The 25,116-nt window shown below is 47.6% G+C and overlaps 1 protein-coding gene across 4 annotated transcripts; it reads right to left on the minus strand.

Moving 5' to 3' along the window:
- Nucleotides 1-111: 111 nt before the first annotated feature.
- tcf20 (transcription factor 20) lies at nucleotides 112-14,056 on the minus strand. Of its 4 annotated transcripts, none has more exons than XM_035614083.2 (6): nucleotides 13,978-14,056; nucleotides 2,978-11,298; nucleotides 2,659-2,752; nucleotides 2,515-2,578; nucleotides 2,283-2,383; nucleotides 112-1,748 (listed from the first exon to the last, which is right to left on the minus strand). In XM_035614083.2, exons 2-6 carry the CDS (start codon nucleotides 10,115-10,117, stop codon nucleotides 1,744-1,746), a joined length of 7,404 nt encoding a protein of 2,467 aa, XP_035469976.2. In that variant the 5' UTR covers nucleotides 10,118-11,298; nucleotides 13,978-14,056; the 3' UTR covers nucleotides 112-1,743. The 4 variants fall into 4 exon arrangements, with proteins under 4 accessions (XP_035469976.2, XP_035469975.2, XP_035469978.2 ...); XM_035614082.2 differs by having other exon boundaries at nucleotides 13,715-14,050; XM_035614085.2 differs by having other exon boundaries at nucleotides 2,529-2,578; nucleotides 13,715-14,049.
- Nucleotides 14,057-25,116: the final 11,060 nt, after the last annotated feature.

Raw genomic sequence — 25,116 nt, forward strand, 5'->3', positions numbered from 1 at the left:
CGTGTGTGTGTCTGAAAAACAGAGATGGAGATAGACTACGTGAACAAGTGTCATAAAAGTATGACTGAGCATGAATGTACCCACAGTGTTTCAGAAATAAGAAAAAGGGCATAGTTGAAGCATTTTTTTAAGTGTATTCATAATTCATATACATATTGACAGGTTTCTAATACAGCATGGTTTTGATAGTGTAACTGTCTTCTCAGTTTTTTTTTTTTTTACAAGAATAACAATAAAAAATGATAAAGACAACACCATGTACGACTCACTTTTAGATTTTATGGCAATGCTTCTTTTGAATGGATTTTGCATCTCTCGATCATATCGCTGTGTCGCTTCAGAAAGGAACCGTTCAAAAGCACTTGGTTCGGCTCTCTGCCTTCTCAGGCCAGTGCGGTTGGCCAATCACAGCCACTCGCATGACACCCCCCCACCCCTCCCCTCCCCCCAATGTTCTCAGCTCCCAAAAAATGTTTCATCGCTGTCCGAGGGACCGACACCGGTCAGTCAAATGTAACTTCCTATGTAGAACATACACGCGTGTGCACCCAGTACACAGTTCCACGACAATGAAAAACGCTTTAGTGTCCTTTCACCTTCATCTTCCACTCAGCTCGGTTAAAGATGGCAGACGCGCATTAGTCCATAGTGTTATCTCCTCCTCTTACAAGGCTCTGTCCTTCTCTTTTGCACATTACAAACATTTTGTACTTGAAAAATAAGACTGTCCATCTGATTTTTCATGAATACTATCTGTACCGTAAAAACCCCCAGTGATGAAAAATAAGAACACTTTTCAAAAGGACCAAAATGGAATCAAAGACCCAGATATCGGCTTTTTTTTTCATTTTCTCTCGCTCTCCCTCACTCACACACACACACACACACACACACACACACACACACACACACACACACACACACTTCTCACTCATACACATGACTTTTGAAAGGCAACAGATGTCCGTTCTCCAAGGCAATAATGTCTTTGTGGCAAACTCAACCCTGACAATCCAGACAACCCTCTGGCTCCTCCCTCTCCAGGAATGAAAGAAAAGAAAAAAATCCAATTTTTGTGTTGACTGACTAAAAAGTGAGATACATCCATTTCATTTTGATGAGTAAATACTAATGAGGATACAAAATAATAATGAGGACTAAAATAATAACTGTGATCGTCCTAATATCATGAGATAAAATACTACTTGCGAGAGGATACAACAGTCTCGCCTCGTCTCTGCTGGGTTTGACACCCAGCTTGCTCCCGATATGCTTCTCCAAAGCAAACAAAAGAAAACCTGAAACAAAAAAGAAGGTAAATGATGATACAGATGATGATAAACAGGTGTTAAACACTTTTGAGGGTGTCTGAGGAAAATCAAAGTAAGCCCAGGGAGGAAATTGTTCTTTTGTTCTTCAAAGTTCCTTTAGTTCCTCCGTCAGTCTTGACATCTCATTTTATTCCACTCAACGTTCGTAGTTTTTTTTTTCTTTTGCTTGTAGCTCTGTTCCTCTATGTTGCATGTCCATGTTTTTTTCTTTTCTTCTGCTTTTAAGTAAAGAGCAATAATTCTCTCAGAAAAAAAAGAAAGTTTCTTTTCCCCATTGTCTTAAATGTAAATAATGCTGATTCCTGTGGAGAAATTGTACATTCCCTTTTGTTGCTCTCCGTCACAGATGCCAGTCCTGTCCTTTCACATTTGGGGCTGCTTCAAAAACATTTCTCAGTCTTCGGTGTCCAAACTAACCTAAGAAAGGAAAAACAAATAAAATGGAGGTGAGCATCAACACTATTTTCACATGTAGCATTTTTTTTTTTTAAATATAGACAACCTCTGTGAAGACTCTTTTACACTGGAATAATAGGCACAGAACCTATTATCAATATTGGTTAATATGCCAGACAAGCAAAGTGAAAGTCCCTCAACCCTCACATATTGAGGCCTGCACCCAATTTACTCATTTGTTTCCAATTCACTGATATTTGAATAAATACTTTGCTAATCAAACAGCAGTTACTAGGTAAATTTCAGTTACATCAGACATCTACACGGTTTTAGTTATGAATATACCATTATAGAGTAAGTTCCTAAATCCACAGTACACCGACATTATTATTACTTTACGGTACATTTGAGCACATCTTGAAGAAATAATTATTACTCCCTTTCACTGTGCAAAAAGATGGTTATGTGTTAAAATGATTAAATAAGAAAGCTGTTATTTAAATCAAAACTGGAAAGCATACATGCACAAAAACATACAACGGAGCGTAAACTTACAGCTCCCAGACTCCGGTGTCTCTTCTTCCTCTCCAGTTCTCTCAGCCTCTCTCTGAATGCTCCAGGTACACTGACTTGGCTGGCCGGATACTCTGGGTAGACTGAGGGAGAGACGGAGAGAAAGAACATTGCTGGGCCACTGTACGGTTGTGTTTGAAAGACATCAAGCACTGTTATTTGATATATCTGTATTTTAGCCTAAATTGTCTTCAGAAACATTATGGAAACCAACCTCTCCTTCTTTACCTTGTGCTTCGGACACCGCAGTGAGAAGTTATCTTCGTTCAGAGAGCAATCTGGGAAGGAGGAGAGAAACGTTCACTACGGTGCAACTGCAACATTTGTGTTTTACGCCAACTCTCTGTTTTAATCTCACCTGCTTCAATAGCACACAGGTAGTGATAGCGAAGTGTACAGCCCTTGCTGTAGCAGCCCAGTGTTGAGCCGACCATCTCGCAGTAGGAGCAGCTCTGAGCACAGAGAATGGTAAAGAAGAAATCAATACATCTGAAAACTGTACTAGACAGTGAAGAAGAGCTGAGGGTCTGGCAAAATGATAAAAATCAATAAACACATCCTACCATTCCACTGAAACGTCTGATCTACAGTAAACCCCAGAATTCATAAACTGCCTTTTTTCACAGTTAGTCAACAGCAGAAATATGAAGGGGGGAGGGAAAAACAAAGACACTCACTGTTTCTCTGGCGCCATCTAGTGCCTCCTGCAGGCCATAAAGCCTCCCGTTGACGAGGTACACTCCACTGGTCCACACTATGCAGCCTTCGTGCACCCACAGCTCCTCTGGGTCCATGGGCATCTGCGGGAGCTGGGCGAGTTGAGCCAAGGGTCCCAGGGAGTCCAGGGCTGGGGGAGGGGGCTGGAAGGGCAGCGACGCCTTGCTGTTGGACGGCACCATCCGGGGAGAATCCTCGCTGGATTTGTGCCTCCTCTTGAAGCGGGGATGCGAGGTCAGCTTTCTGTGCTGAGGGCGCTGCTGAGCCTCGTCGGTCGGCAGCTGCAGCTGTTGCGGCGCCCGCTGCTGGTCGATCTCCAGGTCCGGCTCTCGCTTGAGCTCAGGGATCGGCCGGATGTCTAGATTCATGTCCCAGGTTAGATATGTTGTTTTACTGGTGGTGGTGGTGGAGGAGGAGTAGGAGGAGGCGGTGTTACTCAGCTCGCCAGCCACGTGCATCATCATTTCCTCTCTGCCGGCTGGTGAGGCAGTTCTAATTGGAGTGCTGAGACATGTTGGGTTTGAGTCGAGGCTGATGGCGTAGTCGCTCTCGACCGAGGGCTTGGTAAACTGAGCCTCTTGTTGCGTTTGTGGGTCTTGGACCGTACTCGTGTCTGAATTTGGTCCCGTTTTGTTTGGGCCTGTGGTTGCTTGACACTGTCGGACCTGGGGCTGGTTCTTGGGGAGCTTTGCCGCATAATCGGCCGGATAGAAAGGCCCATAGAGGTCTCCGAGGTGCTTGTAATTTGCCCATTTCTGACACAGGCAACAGAGCAGGCGGCCAGAGTGATTGGTCTCTGTGATCACAGGCCCTGAAACAACATAGCCAGACGAGGGAAGTGCTTTTCCCGACTGAAGTGCAGTTTCCACCTCGTCCGTCTTCCTTTTCTCAGACTCTCTGTCTCTCCTAGATAACTGGGAGGAAAGCGCTGAGGTCAGGAGAGAATCAATTCCACTCCCGCCTGCTTTCCCTCCGACTGCACTACGCTCTCCTTTCATCTTCTCCTCCTCGGCATTCACAATGGTGCACACCGCCCCAATCTCTGGTACTTTGTTTTCCACATGTATGTGTGGCACAAACAGGCCTTTTCTATTTGGGTCCAAGAATACTCTGTTTGTGCCAGGACTACCTCCTGCCCCTAAATGTGTCTCTGGGTCATCTTTGGCCAGTGATGGCGCCGCCGCCGCCGCTGCAGCCCCTCTCCTCCTCCTCCTCTGACGCCCTCTTGCTTCTTGCGACTCGTCTTCATTTTTGACACCTCTGCGTCTCCGTCGCACAGGTTTGACCTCAGTCTCTGGCTGCGTGTCCTCACTCTCAACATCCACTTTCACTACCTGGGTTAAAATGGGGGGGGCCAGAGGGGGAGAGATGTCATTGTCTGACAGTGGAGGCGCTGGCGGGTCCGGTGTGCTGCTGGTAGTCTGCTCCGTCTGTGGAGTTGGATCAGCTGCTGTATCTAGAGTGGGTGGGGCTGAAATAGCACTCAGAGTTGTGTTCTGTGTCTGGACTTGGGGCTGGGCCTGCGCCGGTGTTTGGGCCTGGTTCTGGGCCCGCTTTTGTTTATTCACACTGCCTACAGGCCTGCCCTTCTTCTTGCCAGATGGGAAATAGCCTTTAGGCACAGAACTGTCTTGAAGCTTAGAATCTTGTGGCGACAGACTGGACCTCCCGGAGGACATCTGATGTCTGTTCAGCATGTGCCCTTGGCCGTGGTGGGGCGGGGTGGTTCCGTAGTAGTCGCTCCCCGGGTAATCGTCGAATCCCATGCCAGATTCTTGAAGTTTCTGTCGGAGAAGGTTGGCCGCAGACTGCTCTCCTCTCCTCGTCTCAAGCTGCTGGTAAGTGTTGGTGAAATGTTGAATGTCTGACAGGGCTGAGGAGGACGGAGGTGGGGAACCCTGGACCGGACGAGGGAGAGGCGGGGGAGGGGGCAAGGGTCCGAGCAAAGCAAAGTCCTCCTTGTCATCAGATGCTGATGCCACGGCGGCCCCTAATCCAAAGTCAAAGTCCTTTTGTTTGAGGGCCTGGGGATCACATGGGAAGGCAGATGGAGGTAAAGGTCCAGTCTCATCAACTCCTCTGAAGGGAATCAGGTTGTTTAATGAGTGACTCTCATCCATGTAACTATCACTCCCTACTGCAACTCGAGGGAAATGTGCCAAGTCTTGGTCCTGTGAATCATTAAATGGAGGTATTTCTGAGTGAGAGAAGCCTGCGTAATGATTTGACTCATCCTCAGCATGGCCTGCTGGCTTTTTAATATTTGGCGTGATTTTCTGCACTATTGCCTCCAGTTTTAACCCTCGCCCTTTCCTCTGAGGCACGACCTTGGTGTTGCCACTTGATGGAGATAGAGGCTGTGAATAAGTGTTCTCTCCGGGCATAGGGGAGGAAAGCCTGGGACATGGGACATCTGAACTAGAGTCCTCTTCATTGTGGTGGCTAAACTCGGACAGAGCCCCGGGGGAGTGATGTGAATTTGTGGCAGCACGCTGCTGAGATGCATCCTGGAGTTGCCTTTTTGCAGGAATAGGAGAGATAAAAGAACGAACTCTCCTTCTCAATATTAATGGGTTGGTGTCTCCCGAACCCCCGGCTTTAGTCTGACGCACCGATGGCGGAGCGGAGGTAACGTCAGCAAGGGGCTTAGTGGAGCAGGGTGGAGGAGGTGGGCAGGGATGTTTGGCTTCCTCCGAGGCTCCTCGGGAGACCTCGGCTTCAGCAGCATTTTGGCCGTGTGTCAGTTGTTGAAGAGCAGGGCCGTGTGAAGCCACTGGAGCAGGGGGAGGGGGTGGAGGTGGTGGAGGAGGCGGCGGCGGCTGTGTTCTGTAGTAGGAGTCTCCCTCCATCATTCTGGGGCCCTCTCTTCCTGGGTGCGTCGACTCCCACATTTTCATGTCAAAGTAAGTGCTTTGATGATGCAGGGACGTTTTGGTTGCGTGTTGTTCACCGGCCATGTCAGGTTGGGAGATCATCCTCAGCCTCTGCTCTGCTTGGCTGACCTTGTGTCTGCCAGGAGACAACACCGGCTGCATCATCATCTCCTTAGATGGCCTGCTCATCGCCTTAACCCAGTCACTCATCTCATGCGGGTGATGAGGGAGGCCACGGGGGTGAGGATACATCTGAAGCTTGTTTGTGGACTGAGCCAGGTGGGGCAAGTTGTGGTACGGATGGTGGGAGGGAAAATGGGGGTTGGTGCGTGGCATGATATTGCCTTCTCTCGTATCTCCGTATCGATATCCAGGGAAACTGCCCCCACTGCCAGCTGATAAATCAACACTGTGAAGATAGGCCTGATGCCTTGAGGGTGAAGATAAAGGATTTGTGCTCAGAGGGTGAGAAGGCAAGGGGGACATGTCTACACTACCTCGCCTGTAGGGGTCAGCATTCATTACTACAGATGGATGAACAGACTTGGGATGATACTCCATGTCCGCCTCATTAGCTCCACCTCTGCCATGACGATCAGTTTGTAAATTCACAGCATCTTGGCCAGCCTCTTTAGATGCCGTTTCGATTTTCACCACTTGTTTCTCCCCCGCTTCTTTTTTACTCAGATCATTGGCTGCTGCTACTGGGGAAGAAAACGGCTGTTGAATCACAGAGGCTCCACTCTGACTTTTCTCCCGCTCTCGTTCTCGGTCGCATTCCCTGTCCCGCTCTGGCGTGCTGCGCCGGTTTGGCGACACATCACAGATGACAGAGCGCCGCTCTGATGGGGCTAATATGGAGCCTGATGGTTTTTGTGACTCTGTTTGACCAATGCTGCCCGTCAGCGGCTCTGGCTCTTGCAAAAGGAGCTCCTGAACAGCAGAGGACGGAGTGGACACATTAGATAACACTTTTCTCTGTGGCAGGGAATAGTCAGCTAAGTTTATATGTTTGGTTGGGGGTTGCTGAGACTCTGTACCCTGTGGTAAATTACTCTGGGACACACCCAATTCAGGTTTGTCAGCATTTTGCAAAATGTTTGCATTGGACACTTCTGACTTCACTGAGGTTTGGGGATCTGTGGTGAAATCAGGCTCACTTCCATGCCTCAGGTTTGAATGCGAGGGCTTTCCAGAGCTGCCCATGTGGGCAGAATGAGCCAAAGCCTCAGCTACTCCGCTCTGCATCCTCATATTTTCAGTCATGCCGTACGGGTTTCTGCTTTGAAACTGTTGTTGAACTTGGAGATGGGCAGGAAATGCCTGCTCTGGTCTGCCATAACGTCTATCTAAATTATAACCTTGAAGGACCTCTTGTAAAAGGCTGGGAAACTGCTGCATTTGTGAATTATCCTCATGAACTTTACCTCCCGCTCCTTGTCCTCTCTTTACCAAAGCCTCTGCTACAGAACCGCCCTCTTTGGGCTGCACGGGGCCATAGCCAGTTTGTGATTGCTGGAACCCTAAGTATCTGGAATTTGATTCCATTACACTCGCAGCACCAGCCCTCCCTCTCTTTTTCATTGATAAATCTGAGCCATATGTTGATTCTGGGTAGCCATATTTATGTGGCCCAGAGTGGGGGGGATTTTGAGGCCGTCCAAAGTTGGATTTCTGGGAGGAGTACAGACTCAGATCGACTCCCTCCTCCCCGTTATGACTGCTTGACTCTCTTAAGTAGGAATGTGACTGTTTCTCTTCAATACAGTTGTCTTGAGGGTGCTTGCTTTTTTCAGCATGACTTCCCTCAGATCTAGCTGAAACAATCACACCAACGCCACTGGCACTTTGCTGTTCTTCAGATGTGTGCTTTGCTTCCCTCTCATTATTGTGTAATCTGGATGCAGAGTGCAACTTATTTTCTTTGTCCTGACCATTTTGTGTATTGACGTCCAGCTCTCGCTGCATCTGGCTACTGCTTCTCTCTTTTTTTCCAGCTGCAACTTCACTTTCATTTCTGATGACTTCATTTTTAACCTCTGCCGTCTTCCTGTGTCCACCTCTGTCATTATGTGTTAAACCAGGCTCTGAGACACAATTTGGCTTGGGAGGTGGAATGCTGGTGGAGGGGGACGAGGAAACTGGAGGCGTTGAATGTGCAATTGGGCCAGTCTCTAATGACTGACATCCAAAGGATGGAGATGTTGATGAGGAAGGAACACGAGCTTCATTTGCTTTTGCAACACTTGGATCTTTTGACGGGGAATCTAAGCTGACCGTTTTAACGTTTGATGCTTGTGGAGGGTGATAGCCAGTTGGTTCAGATCCATTGCTTGCACCACTCATCTGCCTCACTCTCCCATGTTCCCGCTCAGAAAACTGATCCTCGCGTTCCACCTTGGTCCCTGTTGAGCCTCCTACTGACATAAAGTCTTCATCAGCACCTGCATCTAGGATGGCACCATCAGCACTACCTGCTGCACTTCCATCTTTGACTGTGCCAGTACTCGAGGCTGCACTTGCATTTCGACTCCTTGGTTGTGAGGGGGGCATGCTATGTGTTGCCTGTTGCATCTGTCCGCCATCTCTCTTCTTCTGTGAAAGCACCGTGTCAGTGAGGAGCATGTGCTGAATTGTGTTTGGTAAATTGGCTACTTGTGAGCTCAAGGCATTAAGACTATTCAGGCCGGCATCCTGCATTTTATCAAGCGGAGAAGATGAATAAAGGGAGGTTCCTTCCTCTCGGGATCCACTGCCTGCGCCTAGGCCCATTTTGTTGCGGCCTGATGGAGGGAGACTGCTGCCTCCGACTGAACTCATGCTGTGAGCTTTATGACTGCCACTGCTTCCACAACTACTGATGCTGCTATTTGAGTTGGGAGTGGGACTTAACTGAGGCATAGTCTGCAGTAATCTGCCATGACCGTGGCTGCTACGGGGGTGTGATGTAGGAGGATGTGAAGGACCATGACCTGAGGGGTTTCCATGTGCCTCTGGGACACCCATCAAAGGGGAAGGAGAGGAGCTACAGCTGGGGGAATGCACTGCTGAGGCAGCTGGAGAGGGGTTAGATATCGGGCTAAAGTTTTGGTTGATTTGGGTTTGCTGAGCATTTGGATGCATTGGGGATTTGGCTATTTCTTGAGATGCTGCTTGAGGTATACTGGGATTGGAGGCTTGGTGATGTTTAGCATATACAGACCCTGGAGACGGGCCCTGGTGCTGCATCTTGAGAGAGTTGTCATAACCGACCCCTAAATTGTGCTGTGAGTTGCGGTGCTGTAGTGTGGCCTGCTTGTGAAGAGAATGTGTCTGTGGGGGAAATCCAGGATAATTTGAAGCATGGTAACTCTGTTGAACATTCTCCATTGGCCCCACATTGTTAGCAGCAACTGAACTAGAGACTGAGTTTGAACTGGAGTTGATGCTGGGAGAACTGTTGACTTTGGGATCAAATCCAGTGCTAGCAGTCCCGTCGAGATATCTCTGCGGAGGGGGGCTGTACATTCCTGATGACCCCGTGGATGCGCCACTCTGTGGGGAGAAGTGTGGGTACTGTGGGGTCATCCTGTGCCCAGAGTGGGGATAGCTCCTATGCTGCTGTCCAAGGTGGACGGTTGGGAAGGTTTGCCCATGCTGGCGGTGCTGCATCTGAGACGCTGGAACTGACTGCATTGCAGGGTTCTGGCTCATATTGTACTGATGTGTAGGAGAGAAGGCTCCAGCACCAGCACCTCCACCTGAACCAGCACCAGAGCCATAGTCTACTGGATATGGTGACATCAGGCCAGACGATGGAGCAGAGCCAGATGCAGCATGCCTGTACTGGTGAGGTAAATGTCCATCTATATTAGGGTACCCAAAGCCTGGTCCATAACCCATAGCTCCCCTTCTGTGCCTGTCCTTCCCACCCATTGAAAAATAATAATCCATTGCATCCTTCCTGTATAAGTTGTTACTATTGCCACTGTGAATGTTACCCTGTGTTGGCGGTGGCTCCACAGCTCCTCTGTTTCTGGCACTGTAAGCAAGCATGTGGCTGGCTTGACTGGGGTGGTGATGGCCCCTGTGCAGGCTCTGTTGTTGCATCCCGGCATAATCATCTGTCATCCTTGGGGAGATCTGGGGGTCTGCTGGCTGAGGGGGATAGGGGGGTCCACCTCCAGCCCTCCCACTGAACCCATGGGGTAGAGACGTGGGAGCAGGACTGTTAGGAAAATTCTGCATTTTCCTCCCCCCCAAGTTTGAATCGAAAATGGAAATATCTGTCTATATCAGGGAATGTTTCTGATCAGAAACTGGAAGGCGTATGGCAGTAACCATAAATGACAAAGAGAGAGTCCATGGCCTGGCAGTAAAACAAGGAAATGCACTTGAAATCCACCAAAGAGCTGCAGGAATTATCACAGATGTTGTAATCACGGTTTTTGTAGCAGAAGGTTTTGGGGCGGTTGAACAGATGAGGATCTTATCAATATAGAAAAATGCCAAATGGTAAAGGCCAAATCTTTCTTCTTCAATATGATGGTTGTGTACACTTAAAAAAAAAGGTTTACTTATAGCTGGGTCTTTAAAAAATGAATTTCTACAAGAAGAAAAAAAGGAATACGTTGTGAAGCAGGATTCTACTGCAGAACAGTACCAGATTGAAAGTGTGCGGTCATTCCTATGACGCTGAAGCAGTTTGGCACTGAGCAGGCAACAATATCAAGTGACACACCACCATGTGAGACGTTCAACCCCGAATGTCTTTGCGTGTATACACTCAGCTATGACAACAGCTCAAGCAAGCAGAGCTATGTTTGGATTAAACTGAGGTATAATCCAATAGCATCTTGTTAAAAAAAAGATGAAAAATATCTCAACAAAACCATTGAGCCAGAGTTCCGTCACAGCAATCCTTCAGTTCGTCAACGTGTAGGACCTGACTCACACCCGTGTGAGACAAATGCTGCAGTAACAGAATCAAGTGGTCTGAATACAGACCCTCACTGAACACTCCTGGAGGCGAACACTCCATTGATATTCTCATTAACTCGTGGATGCAGGGTGTAATGCTTTCTGAGCAGTTCTTTTTCTTGGTCATTCCCTTTCAAATAAAAGGTTTGCTGGTGCATGCACTCATTTGTACTGTGGAGGTCTTTGGTCCCTATTTCGTAATCGTTTTTTCTTTGACTCTTGGTGCGCTCCGGTATCTTCAGCATGTAGCAGCCTTACCTTTGTTTTTTTCTGTCAACCGTGATTTAATTCTACCTTGTTCCATGGCAACAATTTTCCAAAAGGAGGGTAATCCATTTATTCCACTTCAAGTTCAGTCAGTTCAAGCTCCGTCTTTTCTGTTTCTCTTCTGTATTTCCATGCGGATAAGTTTGTTTTCCAGGAGTCGCTGACCAGGAGTCTTCACAACTCTGCGAATACAAAAGATGAGTCAGAAACGTTAGCATGCAAAATATGCAGTGGCAACAATTGTTAACCATACTTTATGCTAAACATCTGTTTTCGTGATTGAATAAGAATGAAGAGAAATTTACTTTGGTCAAAAAAATGCATTTTGGACAAAAGGCAGTCTTTTATTTCCAATATTCCTATTTTCAGGGTTAGGGTTAACCAAACAAATCGATTCAAACAGTTTAGTGGTAAACGTGAAATATTTACCAATGCAGGTTAAGACTGAATTAATGAAACTTTTAGCCTTTATTTAGGCCTCCATTTCTTTTCTAAATCTCTGCAGTTGCTCTCATTGCAAAAGAAAAACAAGAGTATTCAGAGAGTGCAGACCTCCACAAAAACGTGCATTACCATCTCTACCTGACCCACATATTTTGGAAAAATGTATTTGTGAGGAAATGACTCAAAGTGTCAAGTCTTGACTCATCTTGCAATGGTGACGAACCCTTCAAAAAGAAATTCCTCCAAAATGTAATCACCTGTTACCATGCCCGATGACTTTAAAAAATCCTGCAAATCCATCCATAACTTTTTGAGTAATCCAGCAAGAAAACAAAACCAAACAAACAAACCAAAACCAATCACATAACCTCTGTGGCGGATGTAATAAGGGTCTAAGGATCACATATTACATCTGCATTTCCCATTCAGTGGACTAATCTTTAGTAGCGCACCAAAACAACCACACAGATTTCTCTTGAATATATCAACCAAAGCAATAACGATGTTAACATTGCTTGGTGCATATACTATCCACTCAGCTCCTCACTTCACTACTTGAAAGGCTCGCTGGCCTCGGCTCAACACTCCTATTTTAATATGCACTGTGTCTCCAGCCTTTACTGTGGTTGGTGCTTTTACAATACACGCCTAAGCTGTCTCTTCTGACTGATAACAAACGGGGGGCTGACGGGCAGCAGCATGAAATCACGGCGACAAAGTCAAACACACACACACACACACACACACACACTTCTTCACATGTAAACAAACAAGCCTGTGGAGCCAAGACGGGAGACTTTAGGGTATCTCACTCGTTTTAATGGCCTTTGATTATTAGTGGGGGACGCTTGACGGGATGATGGGGTCAGTGCCCGTTATTGCCATGTGTGACGCCAGCTTCTATTGTCTGCTCCCGATACACGGACCCTCCGGCAAGTGAAGAACCTAATCTGGGCCACACTGTTTTATGAATATGACAAATCAGTTTTACTGTTATCATTTGTGATTAGTGTTGATCCGTTTTTTCACCAGTGAATAGTTTTGTTTTTTCTTTTTCACCAAAGTGAAAGTGATGATCATTTCAATGAAGACCATGAGGGGGGATGAGGGGAAAAGACCAGGACCAGGGGGGGGCCACGGATCAGACGAGTCACACGTTGTAAATCAAATGACAGACCGCATCATCGGACAGGTCCATGTGCAAGTGTCACATTCAAGTGTCAAAGTCAACGTAACGTGCTGTGATGCTGTGTGGACACCGGTGAGGCTACGAGACACACACACACACACACAGGACACTATTCATCTCTCATATCTTGATTACTAATAAATCACAGCAGCTCACTGTGCACAACCAGCCGGCAGCATTCACAACACACACACACACACACACACACACACACAGAGACAAACTGACTCAATGCAGTCTGCCTGCGAGTCAATTAGTTACGCAGCTGCCTTATAGATTGAGAGCATACGCACCGTAAATATATATTTTGGGGCAGATGAAGATAAACCGACAGCTCCGTTTCAGTCGGTCAATCGTGTCCGACTGTCATGAACACAACACTGGCTTTCTTACACAATAGCCTTTAGCAGCTACGTTAGCCAACAAGCGACGTATACGCATTACAGTTAGCTTTGTGATGCTGCCTCCTCTTAGCCGCACAGGCTTAGCGTTAGCAACCCCCCCAAAAAAAGAAACCGATGAACCCCCACACGCTGCACGTTAAATACGCCAGCTAAGACGCGTCTGTTGGCAGCTAGCTAGCTGAGCCGCGGCCACTGGTTAGCATCTTAGCGAGCCGGCTAATTAGCAGGTACTTCGTTAGAACGAGCGGGTTTTGCGGACGTGCGCGAGCCGACGGTCGCAGCGGGCTAACGGCACAGGCGGGCGGGCGAGCGATGGGCTCCAACAGAGGGGTGATTGGGTGCAGATGTTCCCCCCCACCCCCTCCCGCAGACTATTCACTGGGGCTGTTGGGGTAAATGGAGGTAGCTAGCATGAATAACGAACACTAGCAGGAGCCCCGGTGCGGGCGACTGCATCAGGAAAAAAGGATCGCGCAGCCTGACTGACATTTTCCCTCCCTCCTCGAATAAACAGAGCTAACGTCGGCCGGGGCCGGCTAACACGCTCCCTCGCTGCGTTACCTGGAGAGAACCGGAGCGACGCAAGGCCCCTCGGAGGGCGAGAGGCTGGTCGGTGAGGCAGGAAACCCCAGACTCGAGTCGACCGCTCCGCCGCTCTTCCCTCGCCCGTTCGAGTCCAGACAACCCCGGCCAGCGGCGGAGACGGAGACGGAGTCGGAGTCGGGGGGGGTGGGGGCCCGTCACGACACTCGGATCCCGGGGCCTTTTCTTTCTCCGATTCCCCCCCCTCTCTCTTTTTTTCCTTCTTTTCCTTTTGTCCTCACCTCCGAAAAATTGATGAGAGCGGAGCGCAGTCGGGGAGCCTGTGGGTCCCGTCACCAGCGAGGTCCACACACCCCCGCCCCCTCCCCTCCTGCCCCCCCCGACTCCCTCACCCTCGCTCACACGCCGCCGAGGTGATTCCACCCATCGCGAGCTCAAATCGAACACATCTCCGCGGCGCAAGCCTCCAGATCCCGGGCGGCGGGCTCCGTCTCTGAATCACATGTGCATGCCTTCATCAGCTGCTCGACCTGTTCGTTTCCCTGTTAGACCACTGGGTTTTTTTCTTCTTCTTCTTCTTCTTCTTCTGCTTCTTCTTCTTCTCTTGCAACACAGAGACCGCCTTTAAAAATGCACAAGCTCATATTCCTGCACCCCCTCCCCTCATCTCTCTCCATCACATCCCTCCGTCTCCCCCTCCCTCTCTGCAAGCTTTTGCTATTTCACAGATGCCCAACTCTATTTACACCCAAACAGTCAAAGATTCAATCCTCGCTTAGTGCAAGTGCACAGTTGAGAGTCTGGGCTGAGCGTTTTCTGACACGGCTCCTTTGTTCTTATTGCATCTCAAGTGGAAGTGAACAGGGGGAGCCTGGTGAAGGCACCAGGGTACAAAGGCAATGTGGAGAGGAGGCAGGGTGGGATGGAAGAGTGGGTTATGACTGAAATGACACATAAGAGACAATTTGTGATCAAATAGGTACGACTGCATCAGAGGAAGACGGCGGTGCAGTGCACGAAACTTCAGTTTATTGTGGTCCCTTAATGCTGAGAGGCTCACACACAGTGCAGCTCTAATCGGGGGTTTCTTTCCTTTTCACAAAGGGGAGCCACTTAAAATCATTACCATAATACCCTGCCGTCGGTAAATGTTTGACACGGCACGCTCAGAACATCATCGTGGCCTGAACAACAATAGAGGTGCTGCAAACGGGAATCTATTTCCCATAAAGATGCATTGTGTTTCGTCTCCGTCGAAGCTTATCTGCCCTCGCATGGGGCCAGTGAGTGCAGCGCAGCCCCACTCCCACTCTCCTACCATCATAATGATGTGCCCTATGCCCCTCCAATGCACGATGCTGCACTTTTAATGTACTGCAGTGTGTCTCTCACACACACACACAAACACACACACACACACACACACATTCACCACGACAAGCATACATACATAGCAACCACACGAGCACTGTACAAAGGTGTGCACACGCACAATCACAAAAATCCAATCTGAAATACACAAACACACACACACCAAGTTAGCACACGGGCAGACACATCTGTATGCAGTCACTCACTTAACCCGTCAATCACAAGACTAAAAATCTCTCTCAGTTTCTAAACAACAGTTCAATACATTTCATTCCCGAGCAGATACACTCTATTTCTATCATAGTTGCCATAGCAACTGCATCACAGAGCCCTAACTGTGGATAATTTTCAGGCTACATGTCTACATTTGCTTTTTCTTTTTTCTTTTTTTTTACATGTGCAATTTCACACAGACACTCAAATCTTCAGCCACGAAGCACGCGCGAGCAGTTGTGTGCTTGCGTTGCCGCCTTGTTGACGTGGAAGAGCCGAGGGCAAGCGAGATAAAGGGCATTGACACCCTGGGCCAGCAAGTCAGCCAGCCAGGCTTGTCCAATCAACAGGAGCGCCTGCTGGCACACACACACACAGCCTCTTCTCCATCGCGGACAAGGTCACACAATCTGCTACAGAGCACACATCTGGAGAAGAAACGAGCAGTTCTGAACACACTTAATGCCCCCCACCACTCAGTCACAGTGTCCTCTCTCTTCTGATCAGCACTTTCTTTCTCCCACGAGCAGGTTCTTTAACAGATTAACAATTTTTGCATTTGTTTATGTTCCATCCACATTATTTCCATCCTATAGAGGAAAACTGTTTTTTAAGGATTCAAGCCCCCTTCATGGTTTGATCATCTGTGCGCAGGCTGTTGAAACGGCGACTGCATTCGATTCATTGCCTTTATCATTTACTGGTAATAGATTTCAGATGATGATAAAAAAAGAAAATTGAGTTCTTTTCACTGTGTTTTCGTCACAGGAAAAATCCCAAGGCCACGTTGGAGTGTGTGATGGTTGATATTGTCTTTCCAACCTACTATCTACTTACAGGTATTTAGATGTTTTTTCAGATCCTTGAATAAATATGAGAAAAACCTTCATATTAACAAGGTCCAACGCAACCCAGCCACGTAAACCCATGAATACTTTACAAGAAACGTTGCACGTGAGAGCACAGTGAATTGCCATTTTGACTATTTTACAGAAATTGTCTGGTTTTGTGCAAAAGGTCCGCAGTGTCCACAGGTCTGAGTGACATGCAGTCTCTCAGGCCAGTGAATGGGCAACATCAGCTGGAACATTGTTCTATAACCTGAGCGCGTCGAGCGATTAACAGTGGATAAGTGCCTGCACTCTGCTTGCTGCTCCCTCTGAATACAATGCATCCTCAACAGTCATTTTTACAGGAAAGTACGAGGCTCCGAGGTTCTTTCTGTCACTGATTATGCCCCACGGACAAAATTATCAATTACAAAATCCATTTTGACTGCTGAGGATTTGATAACATTTATAAGAATCTCTTGTTCCCACAGTGAAACAGTCACCGCCGGGGGAACATGAAGGCACTTGAAGGATAACAGTTTTTTTTTAAGTCTGTCTTACAACATTGGTCAGGTTCCCATTTGAACACGAGAACAGGTTTTGCTTGCTGCAGTTATTTAGCCAGTTCACAAAGACCCCCTTCCTATACTTATCCATTGTAAGTGATGAAGGACAACATCTGCACTCCTCTTTCTGCGCAGATATACAGTAAATTCCAAAGTTGATTTGAACGAGGTTTGAGTGGGTTTATTTCAATGGTTGACCTTGTAGATTATCCACTTGTATTATCCACTGTATCTCAGAAAAAGGGAATTTTGTACTGAAAATATATGGTAAGATAATCACATGATTTGTCTAAATCAGACAGCTTATAGTTCCTCTTCTGATTTTTTTTTAATCAAACATCCCCAAAACTATCAGTATTCCTCAAAACGATATATTCAAGTCAAATTGAATTGGATGTAACTATTTGTATTTGCAGATTGATGAATTTGCTAACTCCGCTCATCCCTTGAATGCAGCTCTAACTCTGTTTTGCAAACTAATGTACACTGTACAATGGTAGTAGTTATATATGAGCAGTTCAGACAGACATGTTGGAACCTGAACCTGACTCTGGAGACGAAGACAAAGAGCGAATTGTACAGGATCGTCAATGCATCAGAATGTTAACATATTTCATGTAGCCCGTCGTTTTCTGCAATGTAAAAAAAATAATAACAGTAATCGATTATAGGAGCCTGCCAGTTCCAAGGTTACAGATTTATTTCCCTGATGATATGTCACCAGGCTGTGAACCCATACCTTAAGATACAGTACACTGTCGTTTTGGTGCTAGTTTCACATGTGTATATTATGTTTGTGGAAGTAAAATTTGTCAACCGTTGATAACTTTCAGTTGATAGAAAAGCTGCGAAAATAAAAACCTTCACTGGTTAAGTTCACTCAAAACAAAAAACAAGCCAGGAAAACATTAGCATCCGGCAGCATCCAGTTCATATGGCAACAGCCAGTGACATGCCTAAAAAGAAGCAGTGATTTGCAGTTTCCCTGACGACCACAGGGAGTCAGAGTCATACAACAAACTAGCAGTTCTGGTGCTCACAATCTGCCCTGGCGTTGCAGCGTGAGACACAGCCAATCCATCAGTCCCCTTTGAAGTGTATGCTTCTTAAGTGATGCTTTGGTACAATTTCACAGTCTTTGATCCTTCTTCCTCGAGACTTTTGTCCAATATCACAATTAGTGTCCCACGGACACTGAGTATTATCTCAGCGGAGTGGCCGCAGCTTTGAAAACATAATTCTCAAGAGTACATGGAGAAATGAGATCCTGAACTTTGATTTCGCTCCTAGGTGTGGTGCCGCTCTCAGCCCAGCTCAGTGAAACTCTTACGGATCAAAGAGCATGATGTAGCCCGGCTGAAATACACTTGCAACGGCTCCATCTCAGTGACCTTATCGGTGACTGATAAAACAAAGATGTATTTTCCTCAAAGAGACATAATCAGTATGCGCTCTCTTAACCACCACTAAAGGAATCGCAGATATCAAATAACCAAAAAAACTACATGCACTCCAGAACTATGGTATACACACACACACACACACACACACACACACACCTTTGTGTGATCCTTTTGCTTGTTTACCGAAGATGAGAGGTGACATGAAACACTGAACGGATCTATTTTTACTGTAGGTGTCAACGGCCAGCAGGGAGCGCTCTCTACTACTGTCCCTCACCGCTCTCACATAACTCCCTCCTACACTGAGGCCGGCTGCCACACTCTTTTTTTCGTCTCCTAGCAACCTCAGAACCCTGCCTCCAATCACTACGGATACCGGGAGGGATGGAGGGAGGGTGGGAGAGTGTGAAAGAGGCAGAGGGGGACGAGGAGGAGGAGGAGGAGGAGGAGGAGGAGAAGCTGGCTAGGCTTGGGCATCAGCATCCCAAGCAGCAGAATGGAAAGTGTGCAGAGCTCGAGCGGCAGGTAACAAGTTGATCCCAAGGTTGGATCAAGCGGTGGATCGTGTTGGGGCGGTGGGGGAGGTGAATCATGAAGCCAAGGTTCTCGGGGCAGATATTGAGATCATAATTCAAATCAGCTGCACTACGAAGGAAAGTGATTTCCTCTGTCCAGTCTTTCTTGAGTGAGTGTCTCCTTTGCTTGGCCTCCACAGCTCATACTGACCCCCCCCCCCCCCCGCCAGTTCCTCCAGTCCCCTCTTCTTTCACTTTCACCCACCCTTACCTGCAGCCCATTAAATTTGATGGTACCATCATCATCTCTGTTCTGTCCTTGTGACTCATGGCAGGCCTCTGTGCTTTATTACTCCACTCTTCCTTGGGTGTCTGCACTCTCTCCAGTGATCTGTGGTCCTCTCACACACACACACACACACACACACACACACGGGACGTTCACACAGAACAAGATGTACACATGCATGCATGACGATCGTGCATGGCATCACACGTGTGTCACACATACTTACACCCGTATGCTGGAGATACCCCACACGCACACGTGACACACACCCGGGCCTTTGTGACGCTCTGCGTCTACACTGTGTCATGCAAACAGAACACAAAAATAGAACGCACACACATGCTCGTCACTCACAGTCACAACACACAGGCCCTCACACGCTCCGTGTGTAATGGGACAGTGACCCTAGACACCAGATCTCTTCCCCCTGTGGTGGCTGTCGTGCAGGGATGGGCCAAACAGATATGCGACAGCGCTTAGTCAGGGAGACTGAGCAGGTTGATACACATTGGACTGAGCGCTGACGGGCTGAGTGCAGTTTGAAACAGACGCAATATGATACTCGCTTAAATGTTTAAACGGGGGGGGGGGGGGGGGGGGGGGGGGTTGCTCATATTCGAACTGAATTGACCTGTTCAATTTCAAAATACATAGTCTAGAAGCGCAGCAGACCGTCTCGTCTGAAGTAGTTTGCCTCGAGATCCACCCTCAGCTTGACCTATTGCACGCTCTGTTGACCTGTCATTGAAGGAAAATGGAAGACTTGATTCAAAACGTCCTTTTTACTGAGAGCAAGGCACAGGCCTAAGTGACAGGCAGGCGTTATTAATACTGCTGTTTGAAAAAGTAACATTTGATTGCTTTACGTTAAGATAATAAAGTTGGCCGTCTTTAAATTTCTATCACAACAACATGATCAGTGTTAAAACGCCTGTTAAAAAAGACTGGTGAGAGTTGTGAAATTACGGTGATGGCACTAATAATAATTCGGTCAATATCAATAAACTCGTTGTACAACACCTTTCACAAGAATGTACTGCCCGTGCTTCCGAGTGCTGCCACGGCATCAGACAAACACATCGTCCTCTAAGAAATCTATTCCGGGGAACAGCGGCGTGCGTTAATACACATTTGCAAAACTGTATCAGAGATGGAGGAGGGAGAGGAGAAGGGGAGAGAACATGTGTATGTGTATTTGAATGCATGTGTGTGAGTGAGTGAGTGTGTGCGTGCGATTGATAAGGCGAGAGAATGCTGGCTGCTGTTGCCGAGGCAACCCCCCCCCCCCTCCTTCTTTAACCCCTTCTCCTCAGCACTTCCTTTCCACCTTCTGTCTTTTGCCGTGGCAGCGTTCTCTCACTTGTTGCTGTCCATGTCACTCCATCTGTCCCCGTCCGTGTCTCCATGAATCTTTCCTCCACACAAAAGCTCCATTCGGGAGCCACTGGGTCTGGTCGTGATTATTCATCCTCATCGTGTCGGCACACCTGTCACTTTGTCTGCACGAATGTGCTTCGTTGAACTCGGAGTCACTCTGCGCCAGAGGACAGGACCACAGTTGCGTGCAGTCACCGTACACATGTTACGGAGGATTTGACACACGCTGCAACAACATGATGACCCGCGTGTGTGACGGTGATTGAATGCCCTGAAGGACTAGATACTTTACATTTCACCACGGCCTCAGATCATTCTCCTTTTTGCTTTATGACACAATATACCTTGTTGCTAGGTAACCGCTAATTGTTGAAATGTAGGTAGAAAAGAGAACAGGTACAGGCAACGGGAGATAAACGCAAGAGAGAGAGAGCAAGAGACCGACAGAGTGGCGTTGTACTTATTGGTTAGACACAGACAGACGGAAAAAAAGGATCTGAGCAATTTTCTGCAAACCAATGAGTCTCTTAAGATGTCACATGTCACATGTTTCCAGTATAAAGTGAGTTGTTTCACCAAAATAGCAGCTTGCGTCATTGGATTCATGGTACTACAATACTGCAGCGCCGCCACTATTGTCATCTGTCGCTTTTACTCCTGCTCTCCCTGCATCTCTCTCTCTCTCTCTCTGTCTGTCTCCACAATCCAGTGAACTCTGATCCATAACTCAGAGGGCCCTCTTTCTTTTATTACTGTGACAGGCTACACACACACCCCCAACCACGCACGCACACGCACACTTCTCCCTCCATCCTAATAATTCACGTTGATGCACAATAGAAGTGTCACAGACTGCTCCTCGTCTCCAGCCCCTGCTCACTTCTCCCCGGGCACGACCGTCCCTCCATGTCTCCACACTCCTCCATCCACCCACCGGATGTCCCGTGCCTGTTTCCCGCCGGCCCACTTCCTCAGTTGTTCCCAGGTTCCTCATCACCCCCGTCACTATACTCAAACAGCCCATCGTCACCAGCTCCTCAATCCATTTATCTGCTTATGTTCTGTACCTGCCGTTAAACCTTACCCGCCCGTCTGCTTACCCAAACTCCTTCCCATTTGTTCCTCCATTGAAACAACTCCATTGCATCAACCTGTCTGTGCGTCTGTGTTTGTGTCCTCCCTGCCTGTGCTGTTTTCACCATGACAATAAGGGGTCAGTCAAAGAGAGGTGGAGAGACGGCAACACACATTTACTCATAAACAGCTCAGACTAATATAAGCACTTGATTATACAGATGATAAGATGTGTAGATGTGTTCTTTTGATTTTAAAGTGTTGTATATTTACAGGGACTGTTGCAAAAACCAAGCATCCAATAAAATTGGAGTTAAAAACAAGGAAACTTTACATATCAATGAATAAATAATAATCAAAATGACACGTTACAAAAAGTTCTGAAAGTCGCCGTTTCAGCCGGAGAGAAGGGAAGTCTGTCCCGACGTTTGCCGCCGTGTTAATAAAGGTACACTGTGTGATGGAGCGGACATTGGGACGGTCCCATTTGAGGATGGCCTTTGGTGTCAGTCAGTGTGATGTATCAGGTGATTGACGGGAGACCAGGAGGTGGAAAGCGACCCCCACTTTTCATTCAGATAAACCACTAACAGTAATAAAACACTGTGATGCCGCACTGACTGTGGTATCTCACATTGGAGGTGGAGCTGTTGTGCAACGTCACACGTGACTCTATCTCACTAATAGAGCTCATCCCTGTTTTCCCCCTCACACCTCACTCCCTCCATCAATAATTGAATGTCTTGCTTGCCTGTGTGACTGAAAAATTGATGTGGGCTAGGAGTGAGCGGTGTGTGTGTGTGTGTGTGTGTGTGTGTGTGTGTGTGTGCGTGCTGTTCCAGGGATGATGGATTGGGAGGTGGGTGTCATCATAGCTGGGGGGGGGGATGCTGCATGCAGGTGCAGGGTAAAGGCTCACAGGGAAAAGAGTGGGGCGGATAGTTTGCAAATAGAGTGGATGCCAACGTAGTCAGTATTGTTGTATCATTTAAGTGCACCTCCAGCAGGTACAGTATACGGCCTCACGCCCTCGCCGCGTTCTGCAGTGTCCAACACAACAGTGTCGGACTGTGTTCGCTTACTCTGCTCCTGTCAGGCTCCCCGCAGACCCCACAGCTGTGGTCTGTGCGCCGGCGCAGGTGAGAGTCTCTGCTGCGCCGTGCAGCCACTTCATGTCATCGTCACAGTTTGTTCTGTGTGAGGGAAGCTGAAAATGATGGTGAGGGGTCCTGAATGTGACTCCCTCTCCCTCTCCCTTCTCTCACGCTTTCCTCACTGTCTCCCACACAATAAATAATAATCAAAATCTGACGCTCTCCTCTCAACTCCGTCCCGGCTTCTCTCGTCCCTGTGACCCCTGTGTGTCTGAGAAGTCATGGTAGCTATGTGGCTCATTCCGCCGCTTTGGCTCAGATTGAAAATATCTTCACAACATTTGGATGGCTGCAAAATGTTGTAAAGACCTGTAGGATGATGAATCCACGTGACTTCTGGGCTGCCCTCGCTTTTTCTCCACTGACATCAGCTGGTTGACATTTTTGGACTGTGGACAGACATACGTTTTCCTTGGGCCACACTCTCATATCAGCGTTTTGACTTTTGTTCAAATGTTAAAGGGGACAAATGACTACTGACGAGGCGTGAAGTGCTTTCTGTCGGGGGAGAGGAGCTCCCTTTGCCCCGGACAATGGGCGTTTTTACTTGGCACAACTTACATACACAAGAATCCTGTTCAACACATTCGATGGAAGGGAACAAAATCGAAGAAGAGCATGTCTTTATCCTTCTGATCTACGAGGTGAACCAGCTCAAAAATCTTGTGCAGCCGCTCGCGCAGCGAGGCCTCACCGAGTTGTCTGTTGCTTTGAGAACCCTCTCACTGGCTACCAGGGATTATTAGAAACTGAAGCAGTTCTGTGAGAGTGTTAAGAGGGAGACCTGTGCTCATCTCAATCTTACACAACCTCACAACATCACAACAGAGACACACTGAGTGTGACGAGGATCCTCAGTCATCCAGGTCACAGTTATCCAAAGGGCGCTGAATCAGGAGCAACTGGACGTGGCTGTGGATTATTGAGGAGGTCTCACCTCTCAGGCTTCCTCAGTTCTGTTACCCCTGTAGTCCTCTTGGATGAGAGGTGAAAGGTCTCAAAGGATCTACAACCAAGTCCGGTTGCTCCTGATTCAGCGCCCTTTGGATTGAGTGAAGAGTTGATTTGCCTTTTGGACTGAAAACACAAAGTGCGTTAGGTCATTGGGGATGTGGACAGGAATAGAGTTGCTGAAAGCAAGACAAGCCCATCAAACCCCATGCAGATATACTGTGATATATTGTGACTATGGGGCACAGTAAATTGTTAACGCATCTTTCAGTCACTACACATAGGATGCGCTTGTTAAAATGAACAGCCTGCACAGGCCAGCCGAGTGCAACAGTGTAAAAAACCCACTCCGGATTCGTTTCTTTTTTGTGATGCAAAAGGTCAAAAAACACAGCATCACGAGAACTGCTCATCACACGCCTACCATACAATCTGCAATTTCAATCTTTCTCTCCGTCTCCACGAGGCATTATGATTCAAATTCAACTCATCCGGAGTTGGTACGTGCACAATTACCACCACGAATCCTGCATATATTAAAAAAAAAAAAGAAGAGTTTATTCATCTCCTGATAAATGCACATGATTTTAGTTTTGATTTCCTGTGAGATTGTTTGGCCTGTATCGTCCTTTGCAGAATGACCTGCTCCTTGTCCATACATTTAAATACATTTGCACAAGCTGCTCGGCACGAGCACGATATAATTGAACTCGGGGAGCCGCAGACTGCTGGAAGATGAATGACCTTCATCGTTTTCTTCATTAATTCCATATTTCGGATTTTCCAACATGTCCCGCCTCCCTGACCTCTGGTCTTAATAATGCATAATGAAAGACACGCACAATTTCACTGTTGTTCTCGCTGATAAGTACAGGTTACAAAAAAAAGAAGAAAAAAAGAGCATTATTGTGTTAAAGATCAGAAATACGAACCAGCTCCGTCTGATGCTCTTTTTTAATTTCGGAACACACGACAGTTGTGTTTGAGGACACTGGAGAAGAAGAAGAGTGTAATGGGATATCTTACTTGACAAGGTGTCAGGCGGGTCAACTGTTCTGCTGCACAGTGTGTGTGTGTATGTGTGTGTGTGTGTGTGTGGCGGTGGTGGTGGGGGGGTTAGCCTCGGAGAGCAGCCTGGGAGAACCCCGAGGGGGCTGGACGCCATCAGACGAGGCTGTGTTGAGCGCCAGCAGCAGTGTGGGTTGTGGAGGGGACAGACCCTCCCGACTCAACCATTCCACCACAGTCACCATATGGCCCTGGCTTCTCGGGCAGACCTCTCCTCCACTTCCTCTCCCAGGAATTCCCGCCAGTCAGGAGCGACAGGGCCAGCTCGTGCGTGACGGCAAGATCAAGTATCGGAGGGCATGGCAATGTCTGTGAAAGAAAGAGAGAGGAGGAAAGACCCTGCAAAGGTGTGTGTGTGTTCAGAGAGAGAAACTAAAGAAAGGAGGTATAGAGCTAGACAGACTGTGTGTGTGTGTGCGTGCGTGTTCACCGTGTGTTCGTGGTGGGCAGACACTCGATCAAAAGCTGCAGAGACGAGAGACATGCACAAGTACAACATAAATACACCATCCATATCAGACGGGTCAACAAAGTGTGTGTGCACGTGCATCAGAGACTCCAAACTCAGAGGGAAGCACGACGAAGCTTAAAAAGACTCTGTATGCCATG

Source organism: Scophthalmus maximus, chromosome 17 (assembly GCF_022379125.1).
Source record: "Scophthalmus maximus strain ysfricsl-2021 chromosome 17, ASM2237912v1, whole genome shotgun sequence".
NCBI lineage: Eukaryota > Metazoa > Chordata > Actinopteri > Pleuronectiformes > Scophthalmidae > Scophthalmus > Scophthalmus maximus.

What these genes read in the sequence shown, in the direction of transcription:
- tcf20 (XM_035614083.2), bottom strand. Translation starts at nt 10,117, where the DNA reads ATGCAGAATTTTCCTAACAGTCCTGCTCCCACGTCTCTACCCCATGGG. An exon ending in CCTGTGTGCTATTGAAGCAG is followed by an intron (nt 2,579 to 2,658) that starts GTGAGATTAAAA and finishes CCTCCTTCCCAG; the next exon opens with ATTGCTCTCTGAACGAAGAT. An exon ending in CACAAGGTAAAGAAGGAGAG is followed by an intron (nt 2,384 to 2,514) that starts GTTGGTTTCCAT and finishes TCTCTCCCTCAG; the next exon opens with TCTACCCAGAGTATCCGGCC.